At 40.4% G+C, this 24,649-nt stretch overlaps 1 protein-coding gene across 7 annotated transcripts in view; it reads right to left on the minus strand.

Moving 5' to 3' along the window:
* Positions 1–19,200: 19,200 nt before the first annotated feature.
* LRP1B (LDL receptor related protein 1B) overlaps positions 19,201–24,649 on the minus strand; it is a 759,343-nt gene continuing 753,894 nt past the window's right edge. For 5 of the 7 annotated variants that reach the window (XM_030018325.2, XM_030018333.2, XM_030018330.2 and 2 more), the window contains 2 exons: positions 23,915–24,013; positions 19,201–21,348 (listed from right to left, as the gene is read on the minus strand). In XM_030018325.2, the coding sequence (XP_029874185.1) occupies positions 21,208–21,348; positions 23,915–24,013 (240 nt within the window). In that variant the 3' untranslated portion in view covers positions 19,201–21,207. Of the gene's footprint in view, positions 21,349–21,779; positions 21,830–23,914; positions 24,014–24,649 lie in introns of all 7 variants that reach the window. The other 2 variants (XM_030018328.2, XM_030018329.2) reach the window with 2 other exon arrangements.

Below are 24,649 nucleotides of genomic sequence, written 5' to 3' on the forward strand. Positions count from 1 at the left end.
CTGACGCTCAGGTCTCCCATTCGCACACCTCCCCTTGAAGATGTCTCGGAGCAGGAGCTGTATCGTGAGCGGTGCTTAATTATTTTGGATATTATCTTACATCTCCAGCTGGGCTGCTGCAGAAAAAGAAACCAAATAAATAACCACACACCCCCCTAAAATAGCGGTGCAGCAGCAGCAGGGAGAGGCTGAGCCGAGGCGCGGGCCAGCACTGCAGCGGCTGCTGGAAGAGGAGAAACAAGCTCTACCGTAGACAGAAGCAAATGGTTTCCCGAGAGCTCTGGGCTCCGTCCACCAGCTCCTGCCTTGATAAATTAAAAACCCACTCCATGGCTTGGTTTGCCCCCATCCAGCGAGCCGTGACAGCCCTGTCAAAGCTTAGGTACATGAGCTGGGCGAGGAGGCACCTCGTCTCCAGCCCCGCTGCAAGAGGCAGAACGGAGCCGGGCTCCAGCCCCGTGCAGATCAAAGAGAGCGTTATGCACGCAGGCAGGGACATATTTTTGTACTTTTGTCGAGAGATTAGATCAAAGTGAATTTTGAGCTTCTGCAGTGCTCAGTGCTGCTTCATACACCGCGTTGCGCAGCAAAAGGGCATTTACATCTTCCACAGACGTTGCCGAGAACAGATCAAAACGTTCAGCACTGGCCCCGCAGCCGGCTCTTTCCACCTGGGCTAGGAGTTGCAAGGTGGGTAGGAATGAGGGTAAAAGTCTGGGCAGGAAGGCAAAGGTGGCTTTGAAGCCCCACGCAGTTGGCAAACGTGCAGCTTTGCACCCCAATGCCCACTGCTGGGAGAGGCGTGTGTGACAACTGGGATCTAGGTACAATTTTATGGAAAAGCAGCAATGCTTTTTCCCCACCTTTAACTTCAAGAAGAGTCGCTACGTCTCTCTCTGCGCTTTCCAAACAATGGGGAGATGAGCCTCTTCCATTAACAATGAAATTCTGCCCTTTTTTCCATGGACACATTTCTCTTTTGTCCTTTAAGAGCTTCCTGCTGTTGGATGGACACCAGCATGGACAAGGGAAACGATGCCATGGCCGGAGGAGGGGAAGGTGCCCGATCCTTTGCTGAACTTTTGTCCCTGCACGGTCCCTGTGGAGGGTGCAAGGGAGGGTTGGCGGGGGGGGGAAACTGCTCTTGAGACAGAGCTGGGGGAAAGCAGGGCGAAGGCAGCATTCAGGGAAGAGCCGCCTTCCAGGGCAACACTGCCTACCACCATTAGGTCCCAGATGCGTTTGGGAATATGGTGGGGAGCTACTGGTTATACAGGTTTTGCAGTGTGCTTGGGCAGGAGAAGGAAGCTGGGGGTGGAGGAAGGTGAATATGGAGCAAGTACTGGTAAAATACAAGGAATGCAGCAGAATAAATGAAAAAAACAAAATATATGGAAGAAGGAGGACATTATTGATAGCATTAGTGAAGCGTAATTGTGGGGGAAGAAAACATGATGTATGCTGGCGAGGGAGGAAGAGCTCACGAAACCGATGTATTTTAGCTGTGAGAGAGAGGACAGTGTTCAGAGTTATTACTTTTCCTCGGTACACACCTGTCTGGCAAAGACTGTGCGATGTGATGGCAGGCAGCGGTGCTGGCTGCACCTACGCGAGGATGTTACAGCTGGTACCTGCAAATTTTGCTCCGCTTTCACTGGAACACGGGACAGACATCCTACATAAATATAAAGAAGAAAAATAATTTCTCGTTTCTTAATCGTAGCCTGCACCTAGGCTAGAGAATTTTTTTTTCAGAAAGGATATAAAATGTATCATCATCCCTACCCTCCCATTGGCATTAATGTGTTGTGTCAAAATATGCCCAATCCTGACTCTAGGATGTGTACCCCTTGGAGTAAGGCCAAACATCCACACATCTGCCATTAGGATTTTACGGGAAACCATTTAGCGGCAAGGTTTTCCCACAAGTAGTTCGTCTCCTCACTAAATGAGCCATTTTGACAGCTTCTCGACCATCTTTCTAGGTGAAGCTCTTAGGGGCAGTCTGGTATTATGGCTCCTCGGCATAAACAGCCGCCAGCTGTGTGGTTTTGGTCACTTCTAGAATAATAAAGACAAAAAGGAAAGACTGAATTTTTTTTGTTGTTTTCCCTATTACAAGCAATAGTAGCTAAGTTCACAGTAGACATCATAGGAATACTAAATTAGATCATTCCCCAAAGGCCTGAGAAAGTAGCAATAATGAAATGTTAAATATAAATGCATGACACTTTCAAGGTAGTTCAAACCAGCTTCATCAATAAATATCGTTATACCAAAAGATGAGTCTCATCGCATTTTCCAAAAGAACTTAAAAATGATGGGGAAACTTCAAGTAAAATTACAGCAGTGATAGTATCACGGTGCATAGGAATGGACATTTCTGCACATTAAATATTCTCCTTACACCCTGCCATCTGGGTCTCTCCTGTGAGGGCAAATTTATTCCCATAATTTCCAATCCTCTATTTAGAGATCTGTAATGTCAAGGCAGCTTGAACCCCTAAACCATGAATTCACACTGAGACGAAAGCCCTGGAGGACATTCATAGGTGTGTGCATTGACTCAGCTTTACCACAAACACAAAAAAAACAGAATCTGCAGCAGTTTTGGGTCAGACATCATGTGCCTTTTTTTTTTTTTTGGCTTTGGTTTCCTCCTACCCCGTCAGTTGAGTGCCTTCCTACCCAAGAGCGGGCAGCGGTGGGGTGGGAAGCTTTTAGGTGTTGGGAAGGGACGGGGTTGGGTCTGCGTGCTACAGAAGACAACACATATTTGGGAGTGATCTAGTGCATGTACAGGAAAGCATACGGCTAGTAGCTAAGTGCTCTTAAATATTTAACGAAGAGTCGTGAAGAGGAAATTGGCCACCTTGCTTAACCTATAAACAGCCAGGCTGTAGTAGCTGACAAATAACAGCAAGTGTCTAAAATGCTAACAGGAAGGGAAATATAAAAACAAACACGGACGTAATGGAGGCATAAAAGCACCTTCGTTAGCGGATAAATCAGCAGCCTTGCTCCGTGTGGGAGGAGGCACTGGAGCCCTCCAGGGGATTGCGCCATGGGCTGTGAAGAGCAATGGTATTTTGGGGGCTCCTCGGAGAGCACTGCCTGTCCTCAGGACAAGGCTGGGGCAGAGGAGAGCGGCTCAGATATGTCACCTCCAGCTTTGTAGTGGCTTCTGGCTAAAGCAACAGAGAAATATATCCTTTTCCCTTCCAAAAACTCTCCAGGGATCCACGACAGTAAAATTAGAAAGCTCTAACCTGACATTTATAAAGAGGAATATAAAATATTGTGGTGGTGGGTAAGCCATTGGTTACATCAGGCTGGAAAGCCAGAAAAATGACATCCCATGTGATGAAGCGCAGCCAGGAGGACACACCGGTGGGAGGGAGGAGTGTGGAGCCCCGAAGTGGCCAGGAGGGAAAACCCACCAGTTGCCCGGGATGCCGCGGCAGCCCGCATGCTTGGGCAACGCACCCGTGCCTTGGTTATGCACGGAGGGAAGAGAAAAAGGAGCAGAGGACATGACTATGGACCTCCAGGCAGGGCAAGGAGGAAGAATTGGCTTTGCAAGACCAAGACAGACTTGCAAGCTCTCAGGCGCACCCAGGGTTGACACTGGGCTACCACCATGGGAATCACTGGGGAGGTCTCCCTGGCATAAGACGACTTTCGGGGAGCTGCAGTAACCCCAGAAGAAGGTTGGTTTTGTGCAGATCGGCCCGGGAGAGGAGCAAACAAGTTTGGGCCAGAGCTTCCCTGCCCTGGCTGAGGAGGTGGGAGAAGTCGCCGTGTAAGAAAGCTGTGCTGGACTTTAACGATGCTGCCCATGAGCGAATGTGAAACGAATAAAAGACAGCTGATGGAAACTAATTATTACTTAAAAGAGTTCAGTACAGATGTGTTTAAGACACAGTTATGAAAGACAGGATTTAACATCTATTCCAATAAAACCTGTGTCGAATGACAGCCAAGCCCGACACAGTTAATTAAAGCGCGGCGTTGAGACACTCATGTATAGAAAGCAATAAACAGCTTTTGCAGTTGATTAAACAGCGAAGGCTGGGGCTTTTAAATTGGCACAGGAGATACGTGCTGTAAGTGCACCTCAGAGTCACAGGTATTATAGCTCCAAAGAGGAAGGTTTATTCGGCTTACCTTCCCCAAACCAGGAGCAGCAAGTGCACAGGCACGGGCAAATAAATTATCGTCTCAGCGAGGTCTTGGCGAGGGTGGCTGTGGTCATGAGCGTGGTTGGGAAGTGGCTGGTGCGTGGATCAGAGATGAGCCAGGCCTCTGAAAGTGGGTAAAAGTGTTTGAAAACAGGTACTCATTTCATTGCAGTTGTTTGGCTTTTCCTTTTCTGTTTCACAAATGCTCCTGTTGGTTTTTAGACAGAGAAAAACCGTGCCAGAGCTGAAAAATGACTTTGGGAGCGGCCTCAGCAACAGCCAGACGTGCCGTATGACAGTCAGGATACACATACACAATAGCAAAGTGCCTTACCCCAACTTATTTTTATAGACAAAGAAAGAACAATAGAAAAGCAAGAGGAGCACTATATGCATTTCACAATGCCCTGCCATTAACAACAGCCTCCTGCAGCCTTTATTCCGCAGCAAATAGTTTTACTGAACAATTTACTGGGGCCACGAAGAAATAAAGCTGGGAGTGGGTGAATTTTTGCTTTCCACCCCACTGGGTTAATTAAGCATAATTAACCCTCTACGTGAGAGTGCCACCAGCTGTGGCTTTACACTGCTCTACCGTCTGCTATGCCACAACCAGCGGTGACATGGGTAGCCCAAGATTTGTGAGCATAGGTCATATTACTCATTAAGAGTCCCACATTTACAGAATATTTGCATGGATAGGACATACACAGCCCAGACAAAAAGGGGTAAAGTGGTATGGCAAAATTTTTGTTATGCATTTTCTTTCTCTGATGAGTGACAACACCATGTTTTCCAGCCATATCTACATGGTAAACAGTGTAGGAAATTAAATCAGAGGAATTCTACTCGAAATATCAGCTGAGAACTGCAAATAATATAATATAATATAATATAATATAATATAATATAATATAATATAATAATGTAATGCAAGCTGCACACTGGTGTCAGAAGATTGATGGCAAAGGCAAGAGAAGTTGCTGGATACAAGGGCTCATCAACAAAGCTAATTATCCCTCGTGAATGGACAATATATTAAAAAAATTATTGTTTGTATAGGATCTGGATTGCTGAAGGAGGATAAAAACCGTCTGGTTGTGCCAGGAGGAGCGAAGGGGCAGGATGGGTGGAATGGAAGGGATGCATTTTTAATGCCCTTGTTCTGGTTTCAGCTAACAGCCGAAGTTCTCAGGGCTCGGGAACCGAGCAGGGCTCCCTGTCAAATCTGTACTGAACTTAAAAGCAGCAGAGAAAAGCAGCAACTCGAAATGAGTTTTAGAAATGAAGCTGCACTTTACTTTTCATAACAATGGATTTTTTAAAAGGTATGTCAAAGAGAATTGAATTTGGATCCATGAATACCGCAGTAAGTGATGTAACTGAAGTTAATTAAATTCTCTCTGTCTCCCAAGAACTAGATTTTTCCTTCCAGCAGATATACGCTATATATTGTAGTCTTGGTTAAATCTAAGCATCCACTTTAGATCAGCGTGTTTTCCTAGTGAAACTATTCTGAATAGACTTTGAACGTAGAAAATATTCTCATGAGCAAAAGCTATTGAGAATGAAGAAGATGGGAAAGTAGAGACAGTGTCAATCAGTTCAAAATTCTTTTCTGTGAAATTTTAGTGTCTGTATAGGAGTGTTCCTGGCCAAGACCAGCCTGTGCTCCAGGAGATGGGGTATTGCCAGTCTCTCCCCTTTGGGTAATACTACTAATTATGGGACAGCAAAAAGCTCCATCAGTGCACAAAGGAGCCTGGGGGACTGACCACCAAATGGCCAAACTGCTACTTGCAGCATTAAATCACAGGGAGTCCCAAGGTGTACATGCATGGGAAAAATAAGTTTTTCTCCTGGCTTCGTGGAGAAGATGGTGCTGCTCTGACAGGGTGATGGAAGACCTACTCTCTTTTTGGCCTTTGGCCTGTGAGTACCATTTCACATCCAGATGCCCGTCAGCAATGTCCAAACAATGTTCATTACAATGACATTATTATTATTGGTTTTGAAAAATGAAGGTAAACAAGATGCATGCATGTATCAGCAAACTATAGGGCAACAGGGTTTTACAAGCACTTTAAAATACATAATTTTTCAATTTTTTCACTTGAGTACTCTCAATAGCAATATTGTGTGTTCTTACAAGGGTTTCAGACTGCAGATTTATGCTTCAGTGTGAAATACACTGCTACCTTCAGCAGTAAACTTCGTTCGGGAAAAAAAAAAAAAATCTCATGTGCCCTGACTGCACAGTGAACCTAAAAAAAAAAAAATCTATCGTTAAGAAACAGGTTTGCTACACAGAATTTTGAGCAGTGTTTAATTTCCACTGTACATTCTCACACACACTGGATGGTGAACTCCAAGCTCACACAGGAAACATCCAGAGACAGGATTTTAAATCCTAGAGCATAAAGAAACTGATTTAATCAGCTCAAAGCATGTTGATAAAATAGTTAAGTAGATTGGATTAAAATTCCATACTTGCAACATTTTATGAGCAAAGCTGTTTAGTCCTATGGGTGGCATTTTTCTTTGCCATAGTCTAAGGAAAGCACCACAAACAGCTGTGTTATGTACACTGAATACATGTTACTTATATCATAATAACTGCTCAGTTCCTGGCAAACTTGGAATTCAGAGTACTCATAAAGAGCAGATTAGGTACATATCCATTTCCTATTAGAAATTTAATTACGTGAGACCAGGCTATGAAAACCTGAGATTTTGTTTCCTGCCCATGTGCCTGGACTTTAGAAGTCATCCACGTGTTTCTGTGGCACGATAGTCCCAAATATTCCTAAATTCGGTATAAACGCAGCTCATAGTGACACAAGAAATACTTACAGAAGCGCATTTTGATACTCAAATACGAAGCTAAGCAGCACCATGAGTAGTATCAAGTAAAACAGGTCCATCTCCGTGCTGATCGCTGCTGAGTTCCCCTCAGCTTGGCACGCAGAATGGGTATGGACAATGCTTAAAAGCATTCAAAACTGAAATTACAGTAGAAAAGGGAGGGTAATGGAGCACTTTGCTTTGCGAGGCTGCTGTAGGTTAGGTCAGACAGCATTTTCAATGGAAACAATTTCTATGAAGTCATAGCAATGAAAACTAAAACAGCAATATGCCTTTATTATCATAAACTCCCATTTCCCTATGTGTTCTTCAGAAATATAACTTTTCAGGAACTCCAGTACTTTATAAGGTTATCATGAGACCCTCATTGCCTCGGAGCAAATCTGTATTTTTACACAAAATGCATAGGCAGCCTGTTCCTCGCAAGGGAAGCAAGCCAGCCGAACCAGCCGTCCTTTGTAGCTTGTGTGTCCGATCCCCAGAGGAGGTCAGCGCGAAGTGGAAGCGAGAGCAAACGCGAGAGCCATCAGAAGGAGAAATGGCAGAATTTCCATTCCTCGGGGCCAGGACACAGGGAGAGTGGTGGCGAGGAGGGTGAAGAGGGAGAGGAGGGGACTGGAGTGCGAGTTAAGGGTCCCCAAAAGCAGCTGGAGAGAAAAAGGGTGTGCTTGTTGCGATTACGCAGAACAGACCTAATGCTTTGTACAACTGTAGCATTTACACAGAAGCATTTTCACCTCTTCATGAAGGAAATGTCTGGTCAGGGCTTTCCTGGGATTGCTCCGAATACCCACATTCACTTTTCTTACCTTCTTTTCTGATCTCTGAAATCCTCTTTTTGGCAGGGAGTGAGTGCGCTTAAATGCTGGGGGGGGGGGGGGGGGGGGGGGGCGCAGGGGGAACAAAACCCCCAAAACATCAACAAAATCCCCAAAATACCTCACTAGAAGACCTGGGAACATGACAGGACATCAGCTATTTGAACCATCATCCCAGAGAAAGCTTCTGCCTGTTAAAGAAAACAGGTCTTTCTTCCAGCTGCCTTATGGCCTGAGTCTCTGAACCCACTGGAAAATTCAGTCATTATCATCAGTTGTATAGGAAGAGCAATACAAATGCTATTTTTTTTTTTTTTTTTATTGTACAAATACAATGCTATTTTTTTTCCCCTGAAGGTTAACAGTATCCAGCCAATTCCTAAATATAACACCCCCAGGCACAGTTCAAGCGGTGCACCAAACTGCTGAGGTATTTGTTGACGTTCCACCGCCAGCAGGCACAGTGTGCTCGGTAAATTCCATGGGTTGCTCTTCCTCAGCCGCCTTTTCTGCAGCCAGAGGATCTGCGGTTGTACTTCTTACAGTCAGTCATTAGCGCTAAACTGTTAACGGACTCGCTCATCTCAGAAACTACAAATGGAGCACATCATTGCTTTCTTGCTGATGCTATGAGTATCATCAGACCACTTAATGACACATACCTGTGGCTCTGCATTTAAAATACAGTTGAATAATGTTGTGCCCATTAAGTGCAGCCTGTTACATGCGTAAAATATGTGACTTGCAGCTTATCACCGTAATTTTTATCCTAGGAAATGAAATGGTATTGTTTTGAAATAAAACATGAAAACGGATGCTACTGGTGTTTGGCGGGTGGGTTTTGTGGTGAATGTTGCACCTTTCGGGAAGTTTTCAACCACTTACACGTTGCTTTTCTAACTAGTCCACAGAATCATAGTTCCCATGGCCTGAACGTCATGAACTTCTAGACTCACCCCTTGTATAACATAAGAACTACTTGAATTAAATCTTGGCTGAATTACAGCATTATCTGTTTAGAAAAAAAACATTTCATTTTGATTTAAAGATTTCCAGTGATGAAGACTGCAACAATGACCCTTGGTAATTTGATTGCATGGTAAATATCCTCACTGATCAAACCCCAAACCTCAGAACTAAAAGAAAATACACTTCTATCCTGAATACCGTCAAATTTCACTCATCTGATTCTAAATTAATCCCATGGATTTCAGACTCGTCTAAACTCCTCTATCCTGTCTCACGGAGGGCTCTGTAGACTCTGATCAAATGACCTCTTAAGCTGTTCTTTGTGGTATGAAGTTTGCAAAGCTGTTGGTATTTTTTTTATCAATGACCCATTCCAGTCCCACAGCTCAGCTATGCCCTTCCTTCAGCACCCTCTTCCAGATACTCTTAAATTTCATAGACTTAGTATTTCAGTTTATTACACTTAGGAGTTTTGTTGCACTATTGGTATTACTGATTCATTAGCTGTGTTACTGACCTGATGCTTCAATAGATTCAGTCTGCTGCTGTGGAATAAGGCAGGGCGAGTCAACAGAGACCTTCCTTCAAGCTAATGAAGCTCAGAGTTTTCTCCGGCAGAAATGATTAGGAATTCTTTGTAGCACCAAGTCTTGTTTTTATAGGTATAGATATAGTGAAATTAGATACATTGGCTATATTAGATACATCAGATACTGTCTACGTGATTCTCTGATGTCCAGAGCTTTGCACAGAAATTACTTCTTGCCTTTTTTTAGATATGGATAGAGCCTTGGTTTTTTTCTGCTGAAAGATGAAGATATTTGCTTGCAGTGCCACTTTGGTTTGAGGATTAGTTTCGTACAGATTGTGCCTAGCATCACCAAGGGTTCAATGCACGTCTTCATTGACAAGAGTAAGATTTATAAGCAAAGAGGTGACAATTGAGTTCTGTGTTCATTTGGACTGCAGTAAGGAGGAGACGGGAAGTGGCTCCACGAGTTCCATGTCATTCGTGGACATCTTCAGGTAGCAAGCATGGTCCAGAGCTGCAGTGAAAGAGGACGACGTGACACTGTTGGTCTTCTGCTGCCACCCATAGTCTGGTTGGAGATGCTACTCCAGTGGGCTCCTCCGTGCCCATGAGGTGTGGAGCAGGACTGAGGTGTGCCCACCACAACAGGGTCATCTTCTCTGCTTCGTTTCAACTCTTCACTTTCTTAAAGGTTGTAGAAAGAAGTATGGTTTTTTCCATGATGGCTAGGACAAGCAGCTTTAAACTTCAGCAATGGAAATTGAGACATATGCATGACCTAAAAAAAGAAAAAAGGACAGCAAGTGCTGGAATTGGTTGTTTAAGGACATCGTTGTCACTCTTCAAAAATGCTGGAGAAATGCCTGTAGAGGCTGGCTTAGCTATAACTGATGCTGTTTGGAAAACACGGAGAGGGCAAGAAGGCCCCCCGAGGTCCTGTCAAGCCCTGTGATTCTGTATTTGTTATTCTTAATTAAATAGTTCCCTTCCTCAGTGCTGTCTACAGGGGTTTTGTCATCTGTAATGAGTATGACTGTTTTTCTGTCATTCAAACCTTGCAAAAACATCACAAGTTTTTAAATTGTAATTCAAACTCTAAAAATATAATAAGCACAAATAAAAAGAACAGTTCTGTACAAAGAACTCTATTATTTCATATTATCTGTATCCATGGAAATCCAGTTAATTTCCCTGCTTTTTTTCAACCTGCCAGTGAACTGCTTCGTAGAGAGTAGGAAGTAAAAAGCCCTACGAAGACATTAAAAAAAATAGAAATGCATTTGAGTACTTTGGGATATGACTAAGGAAGGGTTGAAAACAGTTTAACAAGTAAGATGCTGCTGGTGACTGAGTCCTACAAACAGACTTTGGATAAACATAGATAATCTCTAAAATAGCTGAAAACAAGAATTAAAAGAATCCCATCTGATTCTTTAAATATATATACTATACAATGGGATTTACTGGTTAGACTCCTTTTCTTGTTTAAATAGTCCAAGCAACTTGAAAAAGAATACCCAGTTAGCCAAAATTGATTAGTAAATAGGCAAGTACTGGGGTATAACTCTGTTTCCACTCACTGCACTGGAATGCTGTTAGTATTTTTCATCCGCAAGCAGCAGAATCTGGGACACCTAATTCTGGACTCAACCCCCGTTGTGTAGCATGCCACTATTATTTCTGATTGTAATCCTTGCACAGAGAGTGACACATCACGAAATCATTGCAACAAGAGTCCCTGGAGGTATTTAGGGTTCAAGTGTGGTTCCCAATATTGTTCAGGCTGTTGGTGAAACCTTCTGGATTGCCAACAGAGGGGAGGAGACTTCATCCTCTCCTGATGTGCGTGTTGAGTGCCTCTGCATGGCTCATGTGTCATCAGTAGAGGTTTATTCAGGTGCTCTGCGGAGCCTCTCAAAGATACTCTGTGAAGCCAAGGCAACTGTTAACAGGTATTAATTGTCTGATTTACAGTTTTTCCATACCTTCTTGCATGAGGTGCCTGGTTGTTGTCTTGTACCTTGACCTCCTTGAAAGCTCCAGCCAGCTAAGGGAAAATCTAAACAGAATTATTTCTTCATAATATCAACATTCAAAAGGGACCGTGTAGTTGCAAATGAACAACCCCCCCCAAATCATAGTCTCATTCCTTTTCCTCTTTTTTTTTTTTTTTTTTAATTTCAGGTAACTTGCATGTAGCCTTCCACACACCTCCCGGAGTCTCCGTCGTTTCGCACACCTCCGAAGCGGCACCTTTGGAGACAGTCCTTCCTCGGTGCGCAACGCTTGCTCACGTAACCAAGCATACTTTGCAAGTCCTCCAAAAGCTCGTCCCAGATTTAATCTTGCTCTCTGAAACTTGCAGTTATAAGATTGTGTAGGTGGTGCTCTTAATTAAGGAGCGCATCGTTTCACTTCCTCTGAGAGACAACTGTTGCTTTATTAGGTCAAGAGCCTTCTCCTTTCCTGATGGACTAATTAACTGCTTCTTGTCCCAGCGAAGGGTACCGCCTCCTTCCCCCTCCCCTTTGGAGACTCACCGAGCGCATCTCAGTGTGAAGTCTCTTCTGCAGTGAACTTTCATATTTTACGTCACGCTGTACAAATAAACACACTTGATGCAGCATCTAAATGGAGTTTCAGCGTTCACAGGTTATTGCTTGTTCTCGGCTGATGTGATGGCAATTAACCACACTGGAGTGATGACGAGTGTGGGGTGACTGACCTCAACATTTTTCTCTTTGGCGGACTGTAACAATTGTTCTGATAATAATGATGTCCACGAAAATAGGATGTGATACAGTAATATGTGACAAGATTCAGGCTGTCATACAGTATTTATTGGATACGGCTATTTAAACAGACGATATAATTGCTGCTTTTCGATTACATTGCTATTATGGTCAATGTTTTACTATTTCATTTAGCATTAATGTGCTTGTTAACCTAAATAATTTTATTCCTTCATTAAAATATTAATTTTTTTTAAAAAAATATTTTTTAAAAAGTCTATTTTATAAGAAAATTCTTTTAAGTTATTTTCAAATATTGAAATATGGTATTTACATTTTAAAATACTTATAGCAGTACACGCAAATGCTAATGGATATATGAACTTAGTACGAAAAAAAGGGGGTTGCCCTACTGATCATAGTCCCTTAAAAGTAATGTAATATTGTTTGTTTTGATTTTGATATTCCTTAACAAAGGGCACTGTTGTCCAGTCAGATGTGATTAATTGGGGCTTCTCAGTGACAAGAGATGCTGTTCAATCCTTTAACACTTATGAATTTTATAGTAAGATGCATGGTGAGAGCAGTCATACGGTTTGACAGATATTCTTAAAACCAGGTAGACAATATTTTGATTAGGCCTATGGACATCTGTAACTGTCCAGTGTGATTCAGTTTCGGAAATAAGCATTTTGCTGGTCTACAGAAGTGGGGCCAAAAACATTGGTGGTGGTGGTAGTGTCTCCATCAGTCCTTCACATAGCACAGCGGGACACGGCGACGTGTAATCCGTATTTCTTGCACAGTCCTTCAGTGAATGACATTACTTTTTAACTGTCACCACCGTACTAGGGGATTACTTTCAGCTCTTCCACTTGCTGTGTCCCAGCGACCTTGCATATTTAATCATAATTGGAAGTCAAGTGACTTTTACGAGACATGAATGTTAACTAGCTTTCAAATTGCTGGAGAGGGTACTTTGTCTGGAGTTCCTCTGATTGTGATAATTAATTAGTTGTGCGAGGTCAGCCTCCTGTCTTGCACAGTTCATTGAACAGCGTCTTTTCAAATATTTATAAAGATGTTTTAGTACCTATCACTGAAAGCTACGTTAATGTTTTAATGTTAAGCAGAAAAAAGGACAACCTAATACTGTCAGACGTAACTTTGGTAGTATATATAATAGCAATCTCAAATTAGCCGTTTTATTATATTTTATTTTATTCATGTTCATTAAGAATAGGGGAAAAAGATACCTGCTTCTGCAGTATAGGAAACAAACTAAAAAAATGACATCTGTAGAATAATTTACATTAAAATACTGTCCAGGGCAATGAACTATTAGGACTTCAGATATTTCAAGATAATTAGAATAGTTAAATATATGCAGAAAATCATCATACATCTTTCACAAAGGCTTAACATCTTCTGGAAAGTGTGAGGCAAGACACGTCAGGGCAGTACAATGTATGAACCCAATCACGCACACACAGACAAAACCTAAAAAGGTCACCGTCTTTCTATGACACACCTATTTTCAGACTGCCTCTTGAACTACAAAACCCTACAGGGTAGATACAGGTTTTCAAACCGCCGTAGCTCACCGCAGCCAGTTGAAAGGCTACGAAAAGATCATGGGATCTCCAGCACGGGGACGCACACCAGCCTTGGGGAGCTCACATGCAGCATGGCTTTTACTGCACAGCGACGCTGATAATGCTCTACAAAGCATCCTGGTACAGTCTTACTACATAGAAGAAGTTCAAATGACTATCAAGGACCTATAATCGGAATATTGTGACTTCTGCAGTAAGGACAGCAGCGCAGTGTTGAATACTTTCATACCTGATGCTATGTCAACAAATGGGCTCTGATCAGTGGAGGATGCACTGGCCACCTGAAAACTATGTGGATGCTACATTCCTCCTCCTCCTCCTCCTCTGAAAAGCAGCAAATATGATCAGACTTTTAAAACAGAGCATTTATGAGTGTATACACAAGTGCAGGATATGCACACATTACATTTTTGGTTGGGGTAGGAGAAGAGAGACATTTGGATCTACAGACACGCCTGGAGAAGGGCAACCTTAACCTAATACACAAGATAGACCTCCCATCCCACCTCACTCTCACCAGTCTCTTCTTCCTTAAGGACATCTCTTCCGACATATTGTTATAAGATGTCGTGGACTCTCTCCCAGTATGTGGGAACATTACTTGAGCATTCCTTCCTTTTCCTTTAAAAAAGAAAATTGGTTATGGACCTCTACCAGCTCAAAATAACAACATGACTCTAGCTGCTATGCTTACACTTCCGTAGGTTTGAAGTTCCTGATTTACAAAATACTTATTTTCATATCGTATTTCACTAAGTGTGCAGAATTTCTGTTGGGCAACTCCCAAACTTATATTGAGCTCCTCCCTCCAACCTTTTTCAACACGTCCAGAATATTTACCGAACTCCCATAGGCTGTGGGAGCCAGCTCCCACAGAAGATGAGGTTTGCTAACTGTACGGCAGCAAGTTCTGGACAAGGATGTCAGCTATGCAACTAACATCAAAGTTCTTAACAAGATCTGGGCTTCAGAATCAACAGACAAAAATTTTGGGTTGTTGTGGGGTTTTTTTTGTTGGTTGTTTTTTTTTTTTTTTTTTCTATTTTAAGCTCACAGTAGCAGTGTATAATTCCAGCAAAGGTCTATTTGCTGTGCTTCACACTTGCCAACATTGGGAACTACTGTTTGAAATTCAGGACTCATGCGAGTCACCAGGAAACATCTATTCCAGTAAAAAAGGGCCACCTACAACCTACGTAATGCCATTTGCCAACCTTAGAGGACACCTAAACTGAGTTATCAGCATGCTGCTGTCAGACACCGTACAACAGTGATCACCGTGGTATCTCAGGGAAAACTCCCTCCATTAAATTATCGAGATCCCCTCAGATATGCAGGCAGAAAACCATTTTAGAGACTTGCTCCAGCAAAACGCAGTGCGGGACACACTCATCGCATCTGAACAACAACATAATTCCCCTCTGGAAAGAAAGGTCACCTACCTGGCACTGCCCTTCTTTAAGATGTTTTGCCTATACGTACACTCACGCTGGAAGCATGTCTATACGCAAACACTGCAGGCACAGTATCCATAAGGACATGTCTAAGCTTTCACTGTATTTTTTAAGATTTCATGAAAGAAAAAGGGGAGTAAACCTTCTTCCTTTTTACTCTCAAACTAAGTCACAATGTTTTCCATACCCTGTTGCCTGGCAGTGAAAAACAGAAGGACGGGACTGAGAATTCCATATAGACAACATGCCCCAGAGGAAAACCAGAGAGTTTATCCATCTGTATCCGTTTCTCAGGAGAAGGTGCAGGCTGTTCACCTGAACGAAGGGGAAGAGCAGCCTCCTGGTTGGAGTAAGACCTGTTACAAGTGTGAATGGAGCTCCGAGCAGCTGCTTTAACCACGACGGGAGCCGACACGTTTTGCTCAAGTCTGACACACAAGCCCAGATACACTCGATTACCCGGGGAAACGGTCTCCGAGCTGGCAGTGTGCCCCGTAACCCCTCACTCAAGAGGTACGGACACTTGGTTATACTTTCCAAACACCATGAAAGAGAGGCAGTGCATGATGATGTCCACCTGCAGGGCACGAGGTCTGGGACAGAAGACAGAAAGCTCCACCTGACATGCTTTCTGCCACAACTTTCCCATCAGATGTGACCGCTCTCGCACCCAGCAATGACGTGCTCCTCAAAGGTTCACTCCTGCCTTTCCAATAGACCAGGACTCCACCACCCCCACACCGCGGTACCCTACTAGCCGCGCGGGTGATGCCCAAACCATCAACGGAACTAAAACTTTGTATCTTAACGTTGCCTCCTGCTCTTTGGACAGAGCAAGACCGTTGAGGCTCCTGGCGTGATTTAGGTGTTGGCCTGTCACGGAGCCGAGCGTGCAGTACGCACGGACACACACACCCCGAGGTCACCGCGTTTAGACATCAGCACATCCAGGCACATGGACGCAGGGGGAAACCCATACCCTGAGGCTCACGTGCAATCCCTTCCCAACCTCTTGAGTTATTCAGGTGGCTGAACGCTGATCTGTTGAGCGGGTCATCTCTCCGGCTAGTGCTGTCGTGAATCTACGTGTGCTTATCTTATTCTGTTTATCTCCAATGAATCATCAAACACCTACTTACGTGACACAGGATTGCTGCCTGAGCATTACTGACATGAAACACAAGTGAGAAACTGTTTGACTACACAGCTTTTTTTCTGAAATCTTTCGAGGTGCCAACTCTTGTAACATTCAAAATTGTTTATTTAAGATTCATAAAAATTCAGTGACCAGCTTGTATAATCCTTTTTTTTTTTTCCTCCAGGTTGAACACTCACTTCAGAAGAGCTTAACAGTAATCCTAAATTAATATATCCCTTGAGTTTCTGTGGCAGTTTCAGACCTTCCTTTCTACTCACCTGTGAAAATGAATTTTTACTCAGAGTAACTACACATCAGTTCTGATACTACACATATTGTGTATATGTACATATCTTGATATTTAAAAGTAACTTTTTTTTTTTTTTCTGGACAGAAATGGATCATCCCCAATAATGGAGGTAGTAGTATCATTATCTTCTTTCCAGGAAAAACTCATTCAACATCCTCTTGAAGCCAGCAGATAGTTCCCTCTATTCAAGTACTACTTTTGAAATTCACTGTCAGAGATCACGAGAGTCACAACATGAACTAAGTGACGTGCAGCTGGCATGGGGAAGCAAAAAGATGCTTTATGCTTCTTTGCACCTTTTTGTCATTTTACAATATGGGCACTAAATTAGAAACCCTTATTTCCATCAGATCTGTATTTCACACATGTGGAGATGGTAAGTGCGATAAATTAGAGAACTAGGATGATAAATTATCATTCCCTCCGTCAGCCATACTTCTGCCCATCTAAGACTTGAAAAATTCCAAATGCCTCAGTATCTTTGCAGAGATGCCCAGGGCTAGACAGACAAGATTCACAGTTGGTCTGCTTGTCCCACATGAAAAAGTTCTTTATTTTTAAGGCTGATTACCTTGAGGACTTTTTATTATCACTGACATTTCTTTCCTTCATCATCGTCTCATCCTCCAGAAAGGGGGATGCACAAGAAGATACTCGGTTTTATTCTGACATGTTATGCACTTTTATGTGAAACAAATTTTCTGAAATGTGTTTACACAAAATTTTATTACATATGTGACTGCACTGATTCTGGTCACTAAGAAAGAGGTTGATAAAAATAAAATAATTACTGTTATCTTAAGACCTTCTCCACAATCTCACTGACAGATAATAAACTTGGAAGTTTTAAAGGCATTCCACTACAGAACTTTCGTTCTGCACACATCAAATCCCATGACTGTCTTGGAAATGAAAGACCAATTAAAAAATGCACATCAAAATAAATATTCTCAAATGTGCTTCCTTGTGTGTTTATCAACAGGACTGTATTCATGTTGGCAATCTTAGTTGTGCAGAATGACTAATCAAAGCAGCAAGAGCATCATCCATCTCGATTTGTCATTTTGAACTTTTGTTGCATAATTTAGTGTTTATGCAAACTCTTGCATAGAACAAGAGGCCTATCACAAGCCAGAGACTCCACTGCACTGTTGTTATGTGTAAATATACTGGTATAACCTCTGTGGAAAAAAAAGATCCATTAGACACAATTACATAAAGTTAGGCACAAATGCTTTTTTTGGTATGTTTTGCATAGAGCTTCTCCGTTCAGCAAAGAATTTAAGAACCTAGTTTGTGATGGAGCACATCATGTCACCCTTCAAGCTTACATGTATTTTTTTTTTTTTTCTGTTGAATGAAAATCTGGGTAATGAAAGTAAGTAAGAAGAGACATAGAGCTGTATCGCGGTCACCCAGGAACCTGGAACCATTCCTTAGTCTAAGAGTAAGTAAAAAGTAAATTAACAGTGTATTTCAGGGTTAGATTTATCAGAAGTTCCATTTCCCTGAATAATTTTAATACCTGATATTTATGGAACCCACAAACTGCTGCATGTTGCTAAGAAAAATTATTAGTACTGTGGAAGAAAAATTTTACCCTGATGAATTCAGCGAAATAGTAGAGTACTAGCATTTCACATGAAATGTCATTAGTATCTTCGGGAAACTAACCACAAAAAGCCTTGCAACTATACCCTGAGAGTCAGATGTTTTAATCAGTGGTACAGGCACATTTACCCAATTTTTTTCTTCTAAGCTTATGTCAACTTAAAACACACATGAATCTGTGGCATTAATAACAGCAAGGCGGCTGTGGAAATGTTGAAAGTTAAAAATTTTTGTTGTTGCTTGTAGAAGTTTACAGAATTTCCTGCTCAAAATTATTTTACTGAACTTACAACGATGCACATAGAGCTTATTGATCAGGTTCTCAATCTTTCACCCTCCAGCTCTTTGTGTGTATCACCCAGCTACAGAGCCTGGGGATTCTGGGGCCGTTAAAGGATTGTGAGAAACCGTTCCTATGGAGAACCTTGGGAAAGTAAAAACCAACCAAACAAAAAAATCCATTGGGGATTATTGCAGCGATGTGTAATTTAAAAGTCTTTAAGGCATGGCAGTGGTAGAGCTCAATCTCTCCGTCACAATTCTGCCTATAAACTTAAGACCAGACTCTGATCTGATATCCAATATCTAATAGCTCCACTGACATCAACTGTGTATTTCTAAGAAAATAAATGAATTTAAGTTTTTTAAAAAGTAATTTACACTCAAGCAAGTGTAAAGTAAATAAAAATGCCTCACTGAAAGGAAATATGAGACATCACAATATGTAAACGTCATCAGGTCCGTGTAAGAGTTCATGATTTCAAACTCATGTTACTTGTATATCCACTAGTTAAAATCTAGTTCTACCCGAGTATTAAAGATACGAGATTCTCTGCCAGAAAATAAACAGTAACGTTTCTGGAAAGTCCGACTACTTACGCCTCATAACAACTGTAATTATGGAAAAATTGAGGGCCAAATCCATCTGTGATGATGTCAGCGGAATAAAGGCAGAACCTGTGGAATCATAGCTGTATGGTATGAAACTATTTAATACAGTATTTTTATAGAAAATAAAATCGTTTTAAAGTTCTATTGACATAATATACAGCTATACACCTACGTTATCCAAACACGTGCAGAGCTGCAAAAACATTCAAATAGGAGTTGTATAAAAAGCAAAAATTGTCATTAAGAAAAGGAATTTAGCCATTTGTACAAAGTAATGTTCTTCCCTTCAATTTGCTCTTCTTTAGTTTTCATTTTATAAGTTAAATTTAAAAATTAGTCAACACACTGAATTAAGTATGTAGATTTTCATTTAAATAAATCAGTCAACAATTTTTTTATAAAGTATTTAACACTTCATTGTAGAAACATAGGCAAAATGACTATTATAACCAAAATGAAAAATACTGTTCAATTTAAAAAAATGTACTTAAACAAGAACCTGAAAAAGGTTATGATATGCATAACATTGTTCAAGCAAAATTGCACTAGTATTACATAAATCAAGAGTTTTATAAAGGCCCCAATATGGCAAAGTTTAGAAATAGGTAGTATGCATGCACAATAGTACAACAAAAATCTTTTATAAAACAGCAGTTATTTTTGTAATGCTTGTACAAAGGGAATAAAGAGCAACCACAAACATATTTAATCTGTTAGGTTAATATATTATGATAGCTAAAAGTCAGTCATGTCTAGCAGAGGAAGGAAGAGTCCTCCACAGTATATGTGTGAATAAGTCTTTTGTGCCTTTAAAGTTATGTATAAAATATTTCGATTCAGTTCAAACCTGAAAGAAATTGTATTCTTTATTTCCATCAAAATTAAAAAAGGTGAGTCAGATTTTTCCTCTTAGCAACAACAGAAAGCAGACCAGGTCAGAGCAAGTGCTGGAAACTGATACTGATGCTTTTCACTTTTGGTAATTGGTTTTTGATATTTAACCCAGACTATTGAAACTCGGGCTTAGGTAAGGTTTCATTAATATGCAATTTGGTTATGTGTTACCTCCGCAATATCACAGTTTATCTTCATTTAAAGAAACTGCTGTGTTTTGTATTCTTTAATATCTCTAAACAGGTATGACTTTTTTGTGATTGTCAAAACTGAATGCTGTGATCACCTGTGTGTGCTTAAGGTTTGGGGTTTGGTTTTTTCCTTACTGCTTGGTATGTGTTGGGGAATTATTAATCCATAAGTAATGCATGTGATTAAGTGAATAAACATATAATGCATGTGTAGGCAATGCCCTCTTGTGCTCTAGGGTGGCTACTGTCCTACAGGACTGTTGGAGTTCATATGCTTTGTCCCACAGCAAGTAAGGTTTCAGCTTCCAAGATATATCGTTACTATGTTCTATAAGGTTTTAATAAATACAAAGCTTGTTTACATGGTATATATGTTTAGTATATCATGTACAGTCACTGAATTTCTGAAACATAATCATTGTGTTCATGCAGATCATTAGATGTTTCACTTCTATAGTCTTGTTTACTTCTTGGCAACCTAAAGCTAATTTAAAAGCAAGTTATGTTTGTTTGTGAAAAGTTATCTAGCTTTATCAGGATCTGAAGAGAAATTCTAATGGGCACAAAGAAGAGAGTAGACTATTCAATCATTCTTTCACCATTTAAAATAAACAAAATTACACACTGTACTACAGCTTCCAGACTACATAATGAAAAAGTGCAGATACCATCTTCATCGATTAAGTAGAACCAAAAAAGTTCATAGAAAATAGATTGCTCATTTTCACGCTACAAACGAATGTTGTTTGCAATTTTAACAAATTTAAAGGTGTGTTATTTCAGCAGCATTGTTGTAAATTGTACCGTAGTGCAGTTTCTTTTTCATAAAAATACCTTACAAATGGTCAGTCAAAAGTCATCAGCAAAAGAAAAACCCAGAAAACAATCAACCAAACAAAAAACAGAGGTAATGCTGATGCCAAAACAATTATAATACTGTTGGTACATAGAAAAGTAATCCTTATATTTTATACATTTATACAGAGTATAAAAGGTAACAGCAGATTATGCCACAGTCTCCCTTATCCCAATATCTATTTTCTTTGGAAGGAGTTCTCTTCTTTCGTCAACGCTTGCTAAGGAGTTTCGACAGTTTTGTCCATCCATGTATAACTTTGCATATACTGGATTGGCGTAATTTGTTGGCTGCAGAGAAATTAAGCATACATTAGATCAGTCGGATTAAACCAAAATAAACGTTTATGGAAATGGAAATGGTTTCGTTAAAGCAAGAACAAGTACACATAAAATATAATTGGACATATTTAATAGATACCTGGATTTCTGCAAACCTGATAATGAGTTAATCATTTAGTTAAAAATTAAATTCATGATGAGACATGCTATTAAAATAATCAATGACATGACATGCAGCATATTATGATATTAAAACCATAAAAACAATGACAAAAATTAGAACAAAAACCTTGAAAAATGTCTCTGAAGTTGACTTGTCCACCTTATTACACTGGAAGATTTCAGAATAGATATGAAGAAGTTTATAGAGAAGGTGCACTGTGAGACCATGTGACAAGTTTAACAGGAGAAAACTGCAACCAACAGTTTCCATATATTACCTGTTCTAAGACATCAGCATCCCATCAATAGCTGACCATGTTTTCGAATTCTGTGGCCCAAATATACAACATGATTTGACCAAAAATTCAATACTTTTGTAATGTAAATTAAACTTCAATAAGAAACCAGCATAACTGTTAATATAACATAGTAGCTACAGATTGAGAAGTATTTCCTCAAGAATTTTGGTAGTCTGGACTGTAATGAAAAAATCTATTGAAATGAGTGGCACTTCAGTATAGGACAAGTCCATTTTTAATTCTGCAAAGCACTTCCGTATATGAGAAATCTCCTGAGTCTGACAGCACAGAAGGATGTGTAACATGGATGAAAACTTACTCTCCTATCACTCATGCTAAGGAGAAAGCACTACCCAAGGTTTATCACGTAAACATCTCCACTAATTCCTTCATACTGTGTGTCTTTATTGTGTCCTAGAAGACCTCTGCTATCCAACTAGACGTTCAGCTTTTTACCTATAATAACTGGGCAAGGTATCTTGTGGTCAAAATCTTCCTCTTTCTTAAAACTGGTGAAACAGCACAGCTTTGCTTACACAAATAGCGAGTGGAACACCAGTAAGCTATAAAATAGGTTCATTAATTTGCTTGGTGTACGTAAGAAGTGGCTAAACTTTAAATTACCCAGAACAGAAGTGGGTAGGTTTTCTTGACCTGCAAATAACCTGAGTACACCCTGGCTAACAAGGAAGGAAAGATGTCTAGAATCTTAGGTCTTCCTTTCCCTGTTGATCAACACCATTTCTGAGCCCAGGATTCAGGTATTCCTTAGGCTGGCTAGCTAGGGCACCTACTAAGTTAGTTAAAAGCTGCCTATTCCATCTGTTACAGATGACACAGTGATTGCTGGTGTTTCACACTTTCCTGGAATGGAGGCAGAAAAAGGTGAGTCACATTTATTAAAAAAAAAAAAAAAAAAAAAAAAAAAAAAAAAGACAGAACGAAGCAGCTACTCTTCTATATTAATGGAACATAAATATGCAATCAACTGCTGTAGTAATTTATGAGAGCAAACTCTCAGTTATACCTGTCTATCCCCATTGAATTAGAGATCTTTACATTCGTTGTAAGGATTATAATCAGAAATTGAGGAAAACAGAAATTTAGTTTTACTTCAATTGACAGGACTTTCTATTTCATTGACAATCATTATTAAGGATGATAACCGCAACAGAACAGAGACACTTGGCATCAATATAGTGCCTTATGGAGTTATTAAGATTATATATAATAGTAGGCTCTGTCTCATTATACCTCTTTGAGTGGGTACTGACAGCATGATGCAGTACAGTGAGGTACTGAAAGTAACTGGAGTGACTTGAATAACAGAAAGAGTTAATCTTAGAGATGGGCATATATTCTAGCTTTCATCATCCATGGTTTTGTGCTCCATCAGAAATATCATACTGTATCGAAACTGGTAACTTCCAAATACAACATGTTACAATCATGCAAGAACACAAATGGCACAAAAGATGAATATATATACTAGGGCATGTGGAAATGAGTGTCATATCGATGTCCCTTTTTAATACTTTAAATTTCAATGTTTCCAAACATCATGCTAAATTGTAGTCAAAATCTGATGTTTTAGAAGTAACTATTTTATGGTAAAAATTGACTGAAGGCTGAACAATCAAAAAATGCACTGCAAATATTGAAGGAAATTGTTCATTTTAGTGTGTATCAAATTCCTCTAAAACAAAAGGACTTGTTTTCATTTATTTGGGCACTTCTTTCAGTTTGATAAACTTCACTAAATTACATATAAATTGCAAATATATCAAGATGCATGGCTATGAATGCTAGGCTAAACTTAAACAATGCTATGGAAAAGCATCACATCGGTTACTGGTTTTGCATTCCTTTGCAAAGATACATTTGCAGTTTTAGATCACGTTACAATGATGGGTACAGATGAAATTTTGTATGCAGAGAGGAACCCTTTATTTCAAATAGAAAATGTATTATTTACTGTCATTCTTCTTTCCATTAAAAGAAGAAAAACAAAATCAAAAACAAACAGAAAATGCCTCTATTCAAAAATGACAGACAAACTTTCTTTAGAAAGGGGCTGTGGTGGAATGAAATGGATTTGAATCATCATTTCTCACCCCTGTTGACAGTGGTCCTTTCAAGTCAGAGTTTAGGTAGATTGATGGAGCTGTGTGGGGAAGCTTGAATGCAGTGGGCCCTCCCCCTATGTATCTGGCCTGTATAAACAGAAAATTTTAGTTTCTGTGCTAATAGAGCATTTTCCATGTGTACTTATCAACACTGTTAAATAAACAGTGCACCGATTAAAAACACTATTTTAGAGTGATCTACAATCAAAAAAAAACTACTTACAGGTAATCTTCAGCATGAAAAAATTCTTGCATTCAACACGAGAATAAAATTCAGCATTTTAAAATCATTTCCCTTTAAGAATTAGAGCCAGACTTCACTATAAGCAGTGGCTCAGTTACTCTTCCTCCAGTGAGTAACTCCATTTTCAGCTTACCTCTTGTATTCAGCACACTGACTATGTGATTCAGCAATGACATTCCTAGAGCTAACAGTAATCCGGTTATTGCTTTGTCAGAAATGCCACAGAATGATGGCTGCCCTTTGGTGTATGTCTGATTACGGAGCTCTAGGAAAGATATCGCAGCATTACCCCGTTCATCCCATGTCACATCACTCAGGGAGTTCAATCACTGAAGAGTGGTGCTGCAGAAGTGACAGCATCTTTTACAAGAAAATGATAGTACTTACTAGCTTTGTGTAAACATTTAATCTATCTATCCAGCCAGGACTCTAAATTCTTTATGCCTTTGGAAGTTTTCATATATGAAATCAGTTAGTCT

Source organism: Aquila chrysaetos, chromosome 6 (assembly GCF_900496995.4).
Source record: "Aquila chrysaetos chrysaetos chromosome 6, bAquChr1.4, whole genome shotgun sequence".
Lineage (NCBI taxonomy): Eukaryota > Metazoa > Chordata > Aves > Accipitriformes > Accipitridae > Aquila > Aquila chrysaetos.